The 13634-nt window shown below is 50.9% G+C and overlaps 7 protein-coding genes across 7 annotated transcripts, besides 1 other annotated feature; 3 read left to right on the top strand and 4 right to left on the bottom strand.

Annotated features, from left to right (window-relative positions):
- Positions 1-13634: part of a sequence feature (contig 1.123 816..128436(-1)) that runs on past both edges of the window.
- On the bottom strand, positions 742-2313 carry ANIA_07217 (uncharacterized protein; the record flags this gene model as incomplete). The annotated part of the gene is made up of 3 exons (XM_050611904.1): positions 742-1080; positions 1143-1307; positions 1940-2313. 3 exons carry the CDS (start codon positions 2311-2313, stop codon positions 948-950), a joined length of 672 nt encoding a protein of 223 aa, XP_050467876.1. The 3' UTR covers positions 742-947.
- Positions 4911-5286, top strand: ANIA_11550 (uncharacterized protein; the record flags this gene model as incomplete). The annotated part of the gene is made up of 2 exons (XM_050611903.1): positions 4911-5022; positions 5153-5286. 2 exons carry the CDS (start codon positions 4911-4913, stop codon positions 5284-5286), a joined length of 246 nt encoding a protein of 81 aa, XP_050467875.1.
- Positions 6026-7240, top strand: ANIA_07218 (uncharacterized protein; the record flags this gene model as incomplete). The annotated part of the gene is made up of 3 exons (XM_675395.1): positions 6026-6141; positions 6200-6968; positions 7001-7240. 3 exons carry the CDS (start codon positions 6026-6028, stop codon positions 7238-7240), a joined length of 1125 nt encoding a protein of 374 aa, XP_680487.1.
- Positions 7377-8752, bottom strand: ANIA_07219 (uncharacterized protein; the record flags this gene model as incomplete). Its single annotated transcript, XM_675396.1, has 3 exons — positions 7377-7841; positions 7971-8432; positions 8720-8752. The coding sequence occupies 3 exons, from the start codon at positions 8750-8752 to the stop codon at positions 7377-7379; spliced, it is 960 nt and encodes a 319-aa protein (XP_680488.1).
- ANIA_07220 (uncharacterized protein) lies at positions 9072-9681 on the top strand (the record flags this gene model as incomplete). Its single annotated transcript, XM_675397.1, has 2 exons — positions 9072-9505; positions 9573-9681. 2 exons carry the CDS (start codon positions 9072-9074, stop codon positions 9679-9681), a joined length of 543 nt encoding a protein of 180 aa, XP_680489.1.
- On the bottom strand, positions 10656-10985 carry ANIA_11551 (uncharacterized protein; the record flags this gene model as incomplete). Its single annotated transcript, XM_050611901.1, has 2 exons — positions 10656-10813; positions 10856-10985. The coding sequence occupies 2 exons, from the start codon at positions 10983-10985 to the stop codon at positions 10656-10658; spliced, it is 288 nt and encodes a 95-aa protein (XP_050467874.1).
- Positions 12770-13630, bottom strand: ANIA_07221 (uncharacterized protein; the record flags this gene model as incomplete). Its single annotated transcript, XM_675398.1, has 4 exons — positions 12770-12889; positions 12928-12972; positions 13181-13296; positions 13543-13630. The coding sequence occupies 4 exons, from the start codon at positions 13628-13630 to the stop codon at positions 12770-12772; spliced, it is 369 nt and encodes a 122-aa protein (XP_680490.1).

Below are 13634 nucleotides of genomic sequence, written 5' to 3'. Positions count from 1 at the left end.
AGTCGAAATCGGGGTCGACCCATTGAAGCCTTGTTCCTGTCGCACCCACTGGACTCTCTAACTCAAAAGTATGAAACTGCTTTCAGCGACGCTCTTACTCGACAACCAGAGTACGGCTTCGATCAAAGATGGACAAAGGCTTATCTACCTGCGCGGCTCGAAAAGAACGTTACGCCTCATGTTTACAATGGTTGTGATTTGTAGGCAGTGTGGCGGCCAATATGTCTTCTATCGCCCAGCCTAGCTCGCGGCGGTTCCAACACTTGCATTACATGATACGGTCATACAGTGGATTCGGCTCTGGGAGAAATGTGTCCAGCGCAGCTGCGCGCTTGCGAACGACACAATACAAAATGGTTGCAATTCAAATCCTTAAGGCACAAATCATTTGCTCCAATGCTTGAACGCTCGTGGTACGTGATTGTCCCAATTACCGGTACGTTTGGTTGTTTTTCCCTCAATTTGCCAACCGTCGTTCTTAGGCCAATAAACTAATTTTGATTCGATACAAGTGGCACGGCATTTGGCTCCGCAGAGCGCTCCTCGTAGCCGCCGTTGCGGCGAGGACCGAGCCCTAAATCAACGTCAATCGAGAATTTTCCAAGCTGAATTGTCGCCAATTGACGTCCCAACAATGCACTTCATGAAAGTCTTTACATAGCATACTTGGCTCTCCATACGATCCATAAGTGACGCATTCGACATGTCGTTGTCTACTTTTCGCTTAAACCTAATCGGAATTGCGTTTTCAACGAGCACGGAAGTAGTTCTAACGGCAATTCAGGAGACTACAATGGGTTGGAGATTGATAACGTCGACGTTATTTTGGGAAGGAGCGACAAAGTAGATACATCAGTCAAATAACAGCGGTTTATTGTTCCTTCATCATATCGCCCTCTGGAGTCCCGACAATCTCGCGATACGCGTTCAGGTTCTCGATCTCTTTGTTAATAGCGTATTTGGGGCTTACACGGTCGGATAGACGAGTAAGCACGTGTTGTCGCTTGGTTGAGATACAGCTGGGATGTTGAAATGGCAGAGCACGGGCAGAGGACGACGCGGCAGAAGAGATATTTAGTGCTGTATGATAACCATTTTGTTAGTTAGTGAGACGAGACCTCGTAGAACGCGAGGACACTTACGGTGCAGGAGCTGCAAGAGCAGGAGTTGCAGTCGCCGGAGCAGCAGTTGCAGTTGCAGGGAGACATTTTGAAGTTGAGTTTTGGCTGGTGGGCTGGTTGGATTGGTTTGGCTTGGTTGTAGCTGGCTGAGTAGACTTTGGTTCTGCCGTTGGTGGGAGAAAGAAGCTCGAGAACAGGTTTTAGCAGGGCTATTTATGCCTTTCTCGATGTCGTTCCTGAGGCCGAAAGTGTGGGATGCAAGACGCTATCCCACTCGTCTTCCCTGAATGCGGGCCAATACCACGCCACGAAACCGGTCGGATGATTCAATCCATATCGACAAGAGATCTGGCCGATGATACCTCCGTGAGGACTGAGTGGGGGGACTGGATTCAAGGCATGATGATGGTGCTCGAAAAACCTTTGGCGAGTCAGCCGCGATTAAATCCCACCTTGGCTGAAGACCCGATGTTACTCGCACTGGGATGCCCCGGCCAGTGGGTAGTATGGATTCGGCTGAGAGGCCCAAGCGGTGCAAAATCGGACAGACGGCGTCGTATAGCGTTTTCATGAGTGGGCAGTTTGACTAATGGCCCCAAATACCGCGCGGCGAACTATCCCCGATTCTTGGGGATGCTTTCTCTGTCAAAGCACCAAAGAAGAGGGAGAAGCGTTCTAATATCGACTTCTGGACCCAGTGCTGCTTGTTATATACCCGGGTAGCCCCTGGCTGAGTACCCTGGAGATTCTCCCAAGGTCCTTCACGGTGCGCACAAGCTCGAGTCTGTGTGCAAGCAGGCCTGAGATGGGGTGCCTACCTTATCTGGCAGTGACATGCACGGCTGCAACCGAGGCCAGAGTCTTGTTCGAAACGAATTGCATCCTTATCCCACGACTCGCGCAGGATGAGCGCCTCCATTGGGCCAGCGACCTCTTCGTGTCTAGCCGACGTGGGTGCTGGGTCCACCTGACCTCGATTCATAGCCATCGGCATAGTCAGGCTAGGAACGGACGTAAGCAGGAATAGGAAGGGAGAACGGCCAATGGATTCATTGCGGGATTGTTCCTCCTGGCAGTGGAGCTGGGTATGGGGGTTGGTCGGGCTATTGGGCGAATACGGGTGCTTGGAGCTTCGAGGATAAAGACGGGGCAGGCGGGCGGCGTGCGTGTCACCTACAGGGAAGTCAACCATCGTCTCTCCCTTTTTAGAGGTCTGTTCTCGCTACTACAAAGATCTCTGCATATCCTCAGATCATGGCCAGCATAATAGTAGTGAATCAATCTGTGGTATCAGAAACAATTGGGTGAAGGCACATATGCGGGCCAAACTGTAGCAGCCTGAAGACGTGCCGGGTTTAACCTGCATCAGACGGAGCCTTGAACGGCATCACGCTGTGTATCGATAAAATGTGCCGTTGTTCAAGCAGCCTACCAGTGGCTAGGATTTATCCCAGCGAGTTCATCAATCGTAACTCTGGATAGTTGAGTATATGAAACTCCGGCATTTTCAGCACATTTCAAGATGGTCCTTCGCAAAAAACATCGCCGTAAGACTTTCCAACTGCTTGATCAAACATATATACATTGTTCCAGATATACCTGGTTACCAAAATTGAAGAGATCCAACAGAAATACTACCGATGCAGTCAGAAGCAATAGTATTGGTTGTCAAGAAAGTGGCTTACGATAGCATAAAGAGGAGAGTCTGCCAGTCATAAATACGTATTATTCACTTATAACCCTGCTTTGCTTTACATGCTCGTTGCTTTATTTCAGGAGTTAGTTTTGAAATTTTGAGAGAGACAGGATAGTGCAGGCATAAAGACATAAATATCTTGCCAAAAGTCGAGCTGCGCGGCAGAATTCGCCAACTGCGTCTCACGATAAACCTCACAGGAGCATGTTGGCCAATGAACCAAAGTGACTAGGCTTTCCTACAGTCACAAAAACACTTTTCCCTTGAGCTTTTATCGAATATAGGAGTTATGGAACCCAGTACCGTAGGCAAACTGCGGCTCAAGTGAGATTTGGGTGCTATCCATCCTCCAGCTGCCGTATCGCATTGAATTCGAAGTAATCCTGTTCTGGCGGGCTATAATGCCTACATCTGCAGATCCTACAGCCGGCAATTGATGCAATCGCCAAAGCAGCAGGAGTTTGCCTAGAATGCATCACATCGCTCTTGTTTCGAGGAAGCGGCACTGAAATAGGATTGTCAGCGGTCTTTGGTAATTTTGGTAATCGCCTTACGGATACTGCCATTTCTAGGCTGCATGAAACATACTAAATGGTCTGGATCTCATCCATCGTGTGGAGAGAGCGGTAAATCCAATACCAGTCTAATACACAGGAGATTTCGCCTCAGATGGTCAAGGAGACGTCTTTCCAGTGAATGTTGTTAACGAACCTGGAGAATAGCGAGCGTAGGACGCGTTTGGCTTTTCTTCCTAGTGAGTACCGAATCAACAGAGGGTTGCTGCTAACAACGTTCTCTTTAACGGTACTTCCCAGGAGGCACATGTCTTACAATATCGTCTTATTGTCATAGACTGCCGCTGGCCTACTATCCAGAGATGCAAAACCTAGGTGATATATCCCCCTATGACATCCTATGAGTCAAAATGAATATAGGGCAATCGTGAGATCATATCGATCGTGGTAACCAGTTGAAGGACACGAATAGGATATAGGTATACTCCCTGTGCACACAGCTACATGTCTACAGTATGGTGCTGTCTACTGCCTGGACCAGTCCTGCAGTTTTTCTAATTCTCTTTTTCGCGAGATACTCCCTATACTTATCGGCTCATTCGGTCTATCCACTGTTCCAGAACTCAATCTGCAGCGCCAGCAGAATTATCTGTTTACCCACCAATTGCCTGCCGGGTCTCATGGTTAGTTTACTACCAACTGACACCCTTGAAAGACAGGGCCGGCTCTCTAGGTGATTGGCCTGTAATGGCCAGTAGGACCTCCTCACCACTGAACGAGCGAGCCGCGTAGTCGAAGAAGAAGGAGCAGAAGGTGTTGAGATGCTTTGCCGCCAGTATAAAAATTGCCGATGCGGTCTTGTAGAAGAGGCCTCACCTAAGAGGGCCCGATGTTGAGTTTGACGCAGTCCTCAGTAATTGTCTGAGCAAGTGTCTCTTTCTCGGCCCTGGAGAGGGTGTCGAGCGTTACTTCAAGGCCTAGCAAGGCATTTTTGGTAGGTATATGCTTGAATAACCTTCTAGACAGGATCTGCCGCCCTGGATCTAATCGATATTTAGCTAAATGCTACTACGGCTCGATGCCCTCCTGACCGATTGAGGGCCGAGGGCCGATCTTGTCGGGTTTGATGAGTGAGCAAGGTGTTTGCATTGGATGTGCCTAGGCAACATCTCTACGCTAGAGAGATCAAATATGAAAGATATAAACGGCCAAGGATCATCATCTTCCCAATCATGATCGTGCACCCCTGAAGCACAAACTAACAACTTCCCCTATTCACTGTTCTACCGATTCAATATGCCATCCATTCTCAAGCCGACGTCTACGTCTCCTCGCGTCTCCCTCTCGCGATCAAACGCCTGGGAGAACCAAGCTCCTTCTCTCCCATTTCATGCACGCTGATCCACGGCGACTCCGAAGCTGCCTAGTGGACACCCCGCTCTCAATCTCCCAAACCGAAGACCTGGCCGGCTGAATCAAGGCAACAGCACCGGGCAAAGACCTCCGCTACGTATACATCATCCACGGGCACGGCGACCACTGGTTCGGCCTCACCGTTCTCCGCAAGCATGGCGCAGCATGCGTGCCCTTGCGGCGCCAGGCACAATCGCGCACATGCACGAGCAGCTCAAGCCCGAAATGTCTGAAGGAATATGGCTCACCCACCTCCCCGGCGGACAGATCCCACCGCGTCAACAGCTGGAGCTTCCCGAGGCAACGGACCCCGACTCTCTGGTCTTCTACCTCGAAGGCCACGAGTTCCGCGCCGCCGATGTCGGGCATACAGATACGTATAACACGACCGTGCTGCACGTGCCCAGTCCGGCTCGTGGTCGCGGGCGACGCAGTTTACGGTGACGTGCACCAATATTTTGGCGAAGCGACCACGGTCGAGAAGCGGAAGGAATGGCTGCGTGTCCTGGATAGATCGAGGCCCTGGAACCGTATACCGTGATTGCTGGGCATAAGCGGGCAGGGACAGTTGATGGACTTTTCAATGCGGGAAAAACGCGCCAGTATACTCTGGACTTTGAGTGCTGTGTACAAAGCGTCAAATTGGGAAGAGCTGGTAAGGGAGATGCTGAGGCGGCACCCAAAGAGGATCAATCCTCATGCCATCTTGAGAGGCGCCATGGCAGCGTTTCCATAAGGCAATGCCGTATCATAGTGCCAGGCTCAGGATTGATGTCTTGTTCGGCGCGGTGTTGGTGTGTATTCAGTACAGGTGATTTATATATCTTCATATATCTAAAGCAAGAGGGAGAATAACCCTACATGATGATAGTAACGACTGCAATTGCAACCGTTGGCATGGGCTCGAGAGGGCTTGCTTTCTCACGTACGGTACTTCCAGGGCGACCCTTCCAGTTCATAAGCACCGTTAGAGCGAACATCCTTCACTTATTCTGCATCAGGGATTTAGTTTGTGAAAGAGACATGATATCCTTCTAGATTAGTGATCTCTCTCAATGAATGATCACCGAAGAACCTCGGCGAACGGCAGTCTGCGCAAATACATATCCGTCATCACGCCGATGATAAAAAACTAAAACAAGAACAAAAATAAAAAAAAAAAGAATAAATAAACAATATTACTCTCACCTTTACGTCAGGTAACCCAGTACTTAGATTTCGACCTTCGAAACCCGGTCATCGTTGAGCGTCTTTGAGCGTCGTGCTAGTGAGTTGTTACGATGACTGCTACGATAACTGCAAGCCACTCATCCATCTTTGAGACAGCTATTGCCGTGATTCAAATCGACGCGAATACGTACTCGGCCTATCTTGACCCGCATAGTGCATTGAAAGGGTATGAGCTCTCGTTTCCCCCCTGACACACCTCACCCACGGAAACTGACCTCCTGTAGTCCCTCACGGCGGCTACACGGCCAGCGTGCTCTCCGAACAGCCGCGACGCATTTCGCCCGAAAACACGCCGCTACAGATGCAGGACCAAAACGAGGACAAAGGCAAGGGCGAATACGCTCTCCTGAGCCTATCGCGTTTCAAATCACGTTCCAGCGAACGTTCGTCGCTGGGCCCGCCATCCTGACAGTCAAGGAATTCAAGCTCGGCGCTAGAATTAGCACGATCCATGTCACGCTGTCCCAGACGCGTGATGGGGGCGATGCGGTCGGCTCTGGAGATAGAACCAAGCTTGAGGTGAAAGTGCTCGCGTATATTACCCTCGCTCCGCCAGATATGGAGGAGAGCCCCCGTGTCAGAGGAGTCGGGCCATGGACCGATCTCTCGCCGGGGATGCCACAAGGGTCGCTGCACGGCGGCGCAATTGATTTCAGCGCGCTGGCGAAGGACGGAAGGGATGGGGAATGGAGAGCTGGCCCCCAGGCACCTCCCTCGCTGCATGCAGTGAAACACCTCAAGGTATATAGCCCGTCCTCGACATTGTTACCCAAGACGGTTGAGGAGCGTGCGGGGCAGGTCGTTGAACAGTGGACGCAGTTCGCGCCTGGCGGGATGCCCGCGCGGTGGTCTAATGGCGCTGGTGTGCCTTGCGGATATCTTTCCTGCGGCGTTGGATCGGATGGGGGCGATGGAGGCAATGAGACTTCTTGCCACTGGTGCGGGTGGGACGAGCGCAGCCTGCCGAAGAGAGCGACGGTGATGATCTCAATGGTAGGGCGACGACATACCAGGGACTGGTGCAGTTTTGGTATCCGCCTGTAATAATGGACATTGACCTGAAGACGCGGCTCCCTCCCAGTGGGATGGAGTGGCTGTATTCGCGGGTGGTGACGAGGATGGTCCGTGGGAGCCTCGCAGACTTGGAGGTCCTTATTCTAGATCAGGACGGGGAGCTCATTGCTACTAGTACGCAGGTGGCCTTGGTGGTTGACCCGGCGAGGAATGTCAAAGGGAGATTGCAGGCGGATTTGGGAAAGCTGTGATTACTAGCTATATTGCACTGCACCTACCTACTACTAGACCAGAAAAAGACGTCACTACATCCTTCAATGGGATAGGAGACTATGTCGTGAACGGGAGTCACGGACATAGGAAACGGGGAAGACAATAGTTGCTAGGTTACTTCCAGCATGAAGAGTCGATGGCAATTTCGACATCGCTTCTCTTGAACCCAGGGCTGTGGCCTAGGCAGATTCCCTTTCGACCAGAGCTAATAATCGTCAGATAGCCGCCACGCGCATGACAGAGGACGCGGAAAGTCAGCCTGCCTGCTGCGAAATCGACCGCATTCACCTTGCGATACGCGGTATCCTCGACCGGTGGCGCCATTGAGAGAGCGACCCCATGTGTTCGCACATAGCCCACCAGATCGAACAGATCGAACCAGTCACCATCAAGGTCTTTCTGGACCTCCGGCGAAAACGCTGAGAGGGTATCGGGAATGCGAATCTCACGAGAATTTTGCTCTTTACCCAACTCGGTCTGGTTCTGGCCGGACACCCCAGAGTAATGCGTGCCTGCGCCGCCTAGTCTGAAGTATGGAATGTCGCTGCAGCGATCTGGCTGCTTATTGTTCAACCGGGCCTAGACAGGCATAAAAGAATGAGATAATGGTTTCTCGCGGGGCAACTGATAAGAGGAGCCGAAACGGTCGCTTCAACGCCTCGAGGGGAACAGACGGGTGCTTGAGCAGTAGAAAGCCCTGATACAGACATATAATCTCAACTGGTTCGCAAATAGCGCCGCCTTCATTGTTGTCGCATCGGCTGCAGGTGGCATGGACTGGGGCGCGAAAGGTGCGTTGCGTGCTGGGGGCAGCACGCCTAGGCCGGCATGCTGACTCGGCCGGGGCCACTTCTCATGATCGCCCTGCGCTTGCGACTGCTTCGGCAACTGCTCAGACTGGTTCGAGCAAGCAAAGTCGTCCTGGCAACCGTTCCCATCCATCGCCGAAAGGAGGCATGTCTTCACTGTATCCCGAAGACGGTGTGCAATCTGCTGATGCGACGTCGGGATTCGAGCCCCAATCACAACATCGGTGGACGAGATAATTGCCTGGCACATCCGTTCCAAAGCAGACTCTAGCCGGGCAACCGCTGCTGTAGCTCCCTGGTGTGTGCCTCGTTTCGTGCCCGGTACGCCCGTTTGCGCCAGGAGGACCTGCTGTCGTCGGCGCTATGTCTTGTCAACATAGTGTTTTTCCCCCTTCTTCTCTCTTCATCCGAATCAAATCAAACATGTATCACGAAGAGTAATCTACCTCTTTTTATCTACGCTTTTTGGCTCCCGGCCATGGGCTGCTTGGACACGTTTAATTGATGACAGCGCTTCGTGGCGGTTACTCTAGGAGGCTGCACTTCGTCCCCTTTTGAAGGGATTCGCATGGATTAAATGACAAAGGGACGTTTCTGAGTGCTGTTTCCTCATGTAGGGGAAATGTCTGATGTTATTTTGGATGATACCTGATTCGAAAGGATGAGAGCAGTGCAGGACATGCTGGAGAACTGGAGGTGAGAAAGAATCGTAGTCGAACGCGGGCACCGAATCTCGGCACTCGGAATGATCACTCATCTTAATTCACAGATGCCAGTATCAAAAAGAATACTTGCCTCGGTTGCGTCGTCATCACATCCAAACGGAACTCCAGCTATTGTTCAGCAAAACCATTATAGCCAGATCAATGGATGCACCCACGGTTGACAAGTCTATAAAAGGTGTCGTCTTTTGGCGTCAAGGTGAATGTAGTCGACCGCTCTTCCCCCAAAGTATCACTCCCATCCATTAGTATCTCACAACCACAAATATCTCACCACTATGGCCGCCAACCCACAAACCTATCAACCCATAATAAGCGGCCCAGGAGACATCCGCACCGCCCAAAAAAGACGCCAGATCTATATTCGCCCGTTCCTTCTCTTCTGGCTCGCCTCGTTGCTCGCCGAAACCGTGTTTCTGGCCGTGGGCATCTTCGTCATGACCGGCACGCGCGATCTCGTCTATAAAGTCCTCTGGACGCTCGTCTTCTGCCCGCTAGGCATGGGCGGCGCAATGGGCGGCCTGATCAATGTCTTCATCGTCGACCACTACTACGGCACCAAGGCGGCGCACTTCACGGGGGTTCTCGCCTTGCTGGTCCTTAGCTCATGCAATTATCTCTGTTATAATCTGGATAGACATTTCGGGTGGTTTGGCGCGTCAGAGCATCCGATGTGGTTCCATTGGCGGTATCCAATGATCTGGGCGGTTGGGTATTGGAACGGGGTGTTGCTGTTCACAGATGGCGGCCAGGAGAGGCTTGCGAGGATGGGGTTGTAGGTCGATGAGACAGGACCAGATCTCGTACGGTAGTCCCGGTGAATATACGGTTGGATTGAAGGATGCCTTTGCACGTGGGAACTCACGTGCCCGCTCGTCATGGCAATGAATGGATTGCTCGTGAGACTAGTGACTCTGCATACCGGGTTGGATACGTATGTACGCTCAAAGGCTAAGACAAGAAGCAAACTGTATCAATTAAATGAACATAGTCTTCTTAAGGACCAGACGCCATATGATGATTATTTATCTATCTTGGATGATAGATCACTTCTGCTATGTCTCTCAATACAATATGTTAGTTAGATCCTCCGGGGTTGGATTAGGCTACTTATATCATATGGCCAGTAATCTCATCCCAAACACTGGTGCTCGAGATAAGTCGTCAAGTGGTCACATGATCTTTCCATCGTGTATAGGATTGAGGTGAACTTCTGCAAGGGATTACGCTCGGGAAATTCAATCTTGGTCTATTTTCACTTTTATTTTATTTAATTTTCATTTTTACTTTGCGTTTGTTTTTTTGTCTATTTATTTATTTTTTTCTTGGCACCTGTAGCGATGTACCTAGGTATCTATTCAGAGTATGACCTCTGTGGGTAACTCCGTACAGGCTCCTCTGCTTCGGCACATCTACAATGGAGAGTGATTTCTGATTTTTCTAAATTTGAGATTTGAGGTATCAAAAGATAAGATGCACCTCAGTAATACACGTGACTATATGTTTCCAGACCCTAACCCCTGCTCAAGTATGCACCGCCCATCTGGTCTTGAATTGACCAACTACGGCGCTCGGTAAAAGGTTTCAAAACCCCGAACTACATGGCTGTCGACCGTCTCTAGTTGCACCGCGCCTAGCCATACGACCAGAGACTAGTCTTGAGTCTTCGGTAGTCTAGATGCAGTATTGACTGGGGATGATTACTTTTTCCTTTCCCTTTTTCTTTTTCTTTTCTTTTATTTACCATTTTCTGCTCAAGGCCGGTCTGGGTCCTATTACACGGTGTCTACTTATATCCAGGGGCGTCTGCCCCGCATCCTGCCGACAGTGGCTGGCTGTACGTGAGACACCAAACGATTGCTCTACTGCATGCCGCCCAATTTCTCACCACCCTCGTATCGATGCGTTGCTCGCAGAATTATTATTGGTGAGTGTTGACGACTGTTCGCTAGTCGAGGACGTGTAACAATGTGTTTTCGCTTGGGCGCCCCGCATATGCTCGCGGGCACTTGCAGCTTGCCTATATCTATTTCTAGTTGTGGAATAGCGCTGATAGGCTTACTGTTGTGACAGCGGTTCGCCAGACCGGAGAGTGAGAACTCGTCATCTGGTCCTGCGAGGCGGGAGGCGGCGGCAGGAAGTTGCGGCCGATGGTTGATGGTGCAGGCTGTCGCTGTTTTGGAGTAATGCATCGGGGTTCAACGGTAGAGACTGGACGGCGATCTAGATATAATTTGTTCAATTTATCCTGGTATAGTCGGGTACGGATCGCTTGGGTATTGTTCAGAGGCCGCTTAGTGGGCTGGCAAGCAAGCGTCGCCAGATGAAGGTCAAGGGTTAGTAGGAACCTACTTCGTGCATGTACATACGAACCTGGGGAACTCACGCAGCCCGTGGACCACGTCGCCACACGTGACAGTATCCGAGCGAGTAGAGAAGGGTAACAATGCCATACCCTGGAAACTCTTCTAAGAACCAAGGATGGATGCCGTTAATATAAGAGCGTTCAGACAAAGGAGATCCGGGGTTTCAGCCGGTGCCCGTCAAGGATGGACGAATATGACGAATAGCCCACCCGTAGACGCGAGCTCTGAGAAAGTATACATGGCCCACAAGCATCATCATTATAATAAATGCCACTGGAGCAGTTGGGTCGACTACGCAAATTTGCAGTGCAGCCGATCATGACCTTATTGGAAGCCCCACGCTTCAGAGCGAACTGATGTTTGCACGACCAGGAGGAATAATATCTCAAACACAAACCACGGAATATAGTCATTTAAATCGACCGATATGAGCGGCGCCGGAGTACTTAGTAAAAGGGTCAATTACCAGTTCATCGCCAAGGTGAGGTATAAATGCATTTCAATAAAATTGGGGATAAAACGGCGGTCGAGGGGAACAATCTGTTTATTTCATCAGACGAAGATGCTATAAGCGGACCATTCGATACCGGTGATGAGAACGGCTGGGGCGAGTGACGACAATAATAGTGCGAGGACGTGGAAGTGTGCTGTTTCTTGTTTGTTGCAGTCGACTTCTCGCGGTCTGTGACGTAAAACGATGCGGGTACCTGAGGTTGCAATTCAAGGCCCAGTGAGACAGCGGACGCTCGAGAAATTGCTGGGTCGTAGATCTTGAAGATTATCGACACGAAACTGAGGGCTCCGCATTTGCCGCCAGAGCGGATGGGCTGAGTAGGCAACCGAGGTGGAGGTGCGGGCTGGTAAGTGCTCCGTTCGCAAATCGCAAGGCAAAGACCTGTATGCATTATCTTTTAGCTCATTAACTCAAGATTTGACAAGAGCAATACGATCAATGAGATACACCAGTCAATCTGTATTCGCTGGACCATCCACCATAGGCAGTAGAGAAGGACTAACTGCACAACAGAAAGTTAGAGACTTGTAAAACCGAGCAGGATAGGAGAGCTGCAGAGAATAACAAGCAAGGTGAGACACCACGGACGGGGCACGTATCAGAAGGCAATATAATGCATGTTTTTTGGGGATTTGTGATGAACATGACTTGAGCATCGTCGTCTGTTTGAGGGCCGTTGCATCCGCCTAGCGAATTTGGAGAGAGTGTCAGGTGGACTAACGAAATAATAATTCTTGACAGCGACGCGCGAGCATCTGCCGGAAAGTATAGGAGTATAGGCTCTAGACCGCGAGCAGGGCTGTGGCATCCATCATATCTCATCATATCAACGAGCCGAGCCTGAGTGGGGCCGGTGCCATGAACGCGGTTCCAAAGGGCGACGAGCAGGATCGGCGAATCGCCGGCTGACCTTAGAATGGTCGGTTGGACTAGCATTGCTCTGTCAATCAAGTTGACGATCGAGGACAAGAGTAAAGTAGGGATCTCGAAAGAATTCTGCCATAGTAATCTGGCTGACAACGGTTCTTGTTGGAGAATATGCGGTCTACGAAACTCTGAGCACGCGAGACGCTCTTACTAGAACAAGTATAACTCTTCAAGCGGCGATGGCGATAGCAATATCTTCCCGTGAGGTTCGAGCGCAGGTTCTCCAGTGACCGGGCGTGTTCATAGCCGTGAGTCCAGGGATCCTGAAAAGCTGGAGCCGTAGGAGCATCTTCCGTATCACATAGGATATTTAAATTCCCGTCTTACCAGCAGGCTGAAATGTATGAAGGCGAACATATCACGCTGGTAATACTATACCAATGGTATTAATAGTACCAAGCTGCAGTTGACTGAGGCATAAGAAGTTGAGCTGAAAGTTGGTGGGAAGAGACTTGATCACTTGGCACTAGTCCCGATACGGAATAACGTGACTCAAACACTCGGTAGGCTGGGCCATCTTCTGCACTCTCCCCTCTCTTCCAACCCCACACGTCGCTGGACTACTTGCGTCGACACTTACCGTTTGGCTCTCAGACCACTGCACTATCCTTTGCGGAGTTCCCGTTGCGAGAATGGCATTGACCTCGAGCAGAATGCTACACCAGCTTGGGCCCACGTCGGGAACGCCGGAAATGCCTGCAGTCGTCCTGCAGTTTGTCAATTTTAGCCAGAACCGCCGCGCCGTCTCGGCAGCGATTGGCGGGCCTCGACTTCAGCTGAACCAATAAAGGCTGCATAGTGAGATACGCTAAAGCTCCTGCTTTCTGGCTCTGGAACTGTCCAGGTCCCAAGCTTCCGCGCTCCCGCGCTCCTGCCAATCCAGCCCCCGCTTCGATCGAGGGTTCGTCTGGCGAAGATCCTGAGATCATAGTATCTTCGTACCCACTATCTCCAACTCCATACCCATTTTCTTCATTTCGTCTACCGACAGAATCTCGCCCGTCCTGGTAGGAACCACCATTTGCGACATTTGT

The sequence above is a fragment of the Aspergillus nidulans genome, chromosome IV (assembly GCF_000011425.1).
Source record: "Aspergillus nidulans FGSC A4 chromosome IV".
Lineage (NCBI taxonomy): Eukaryota > Fungi > Ascomycota > Eurotiomycetes > Eurotiales > Aspergillaceae > Aspergillus > Aspergillus nidulans.
The sequence above is the reverse complement of the archived record's forward strand: the minus strand, read 5'-3'. Positions and strand labels throughout refer to the sequence as shown.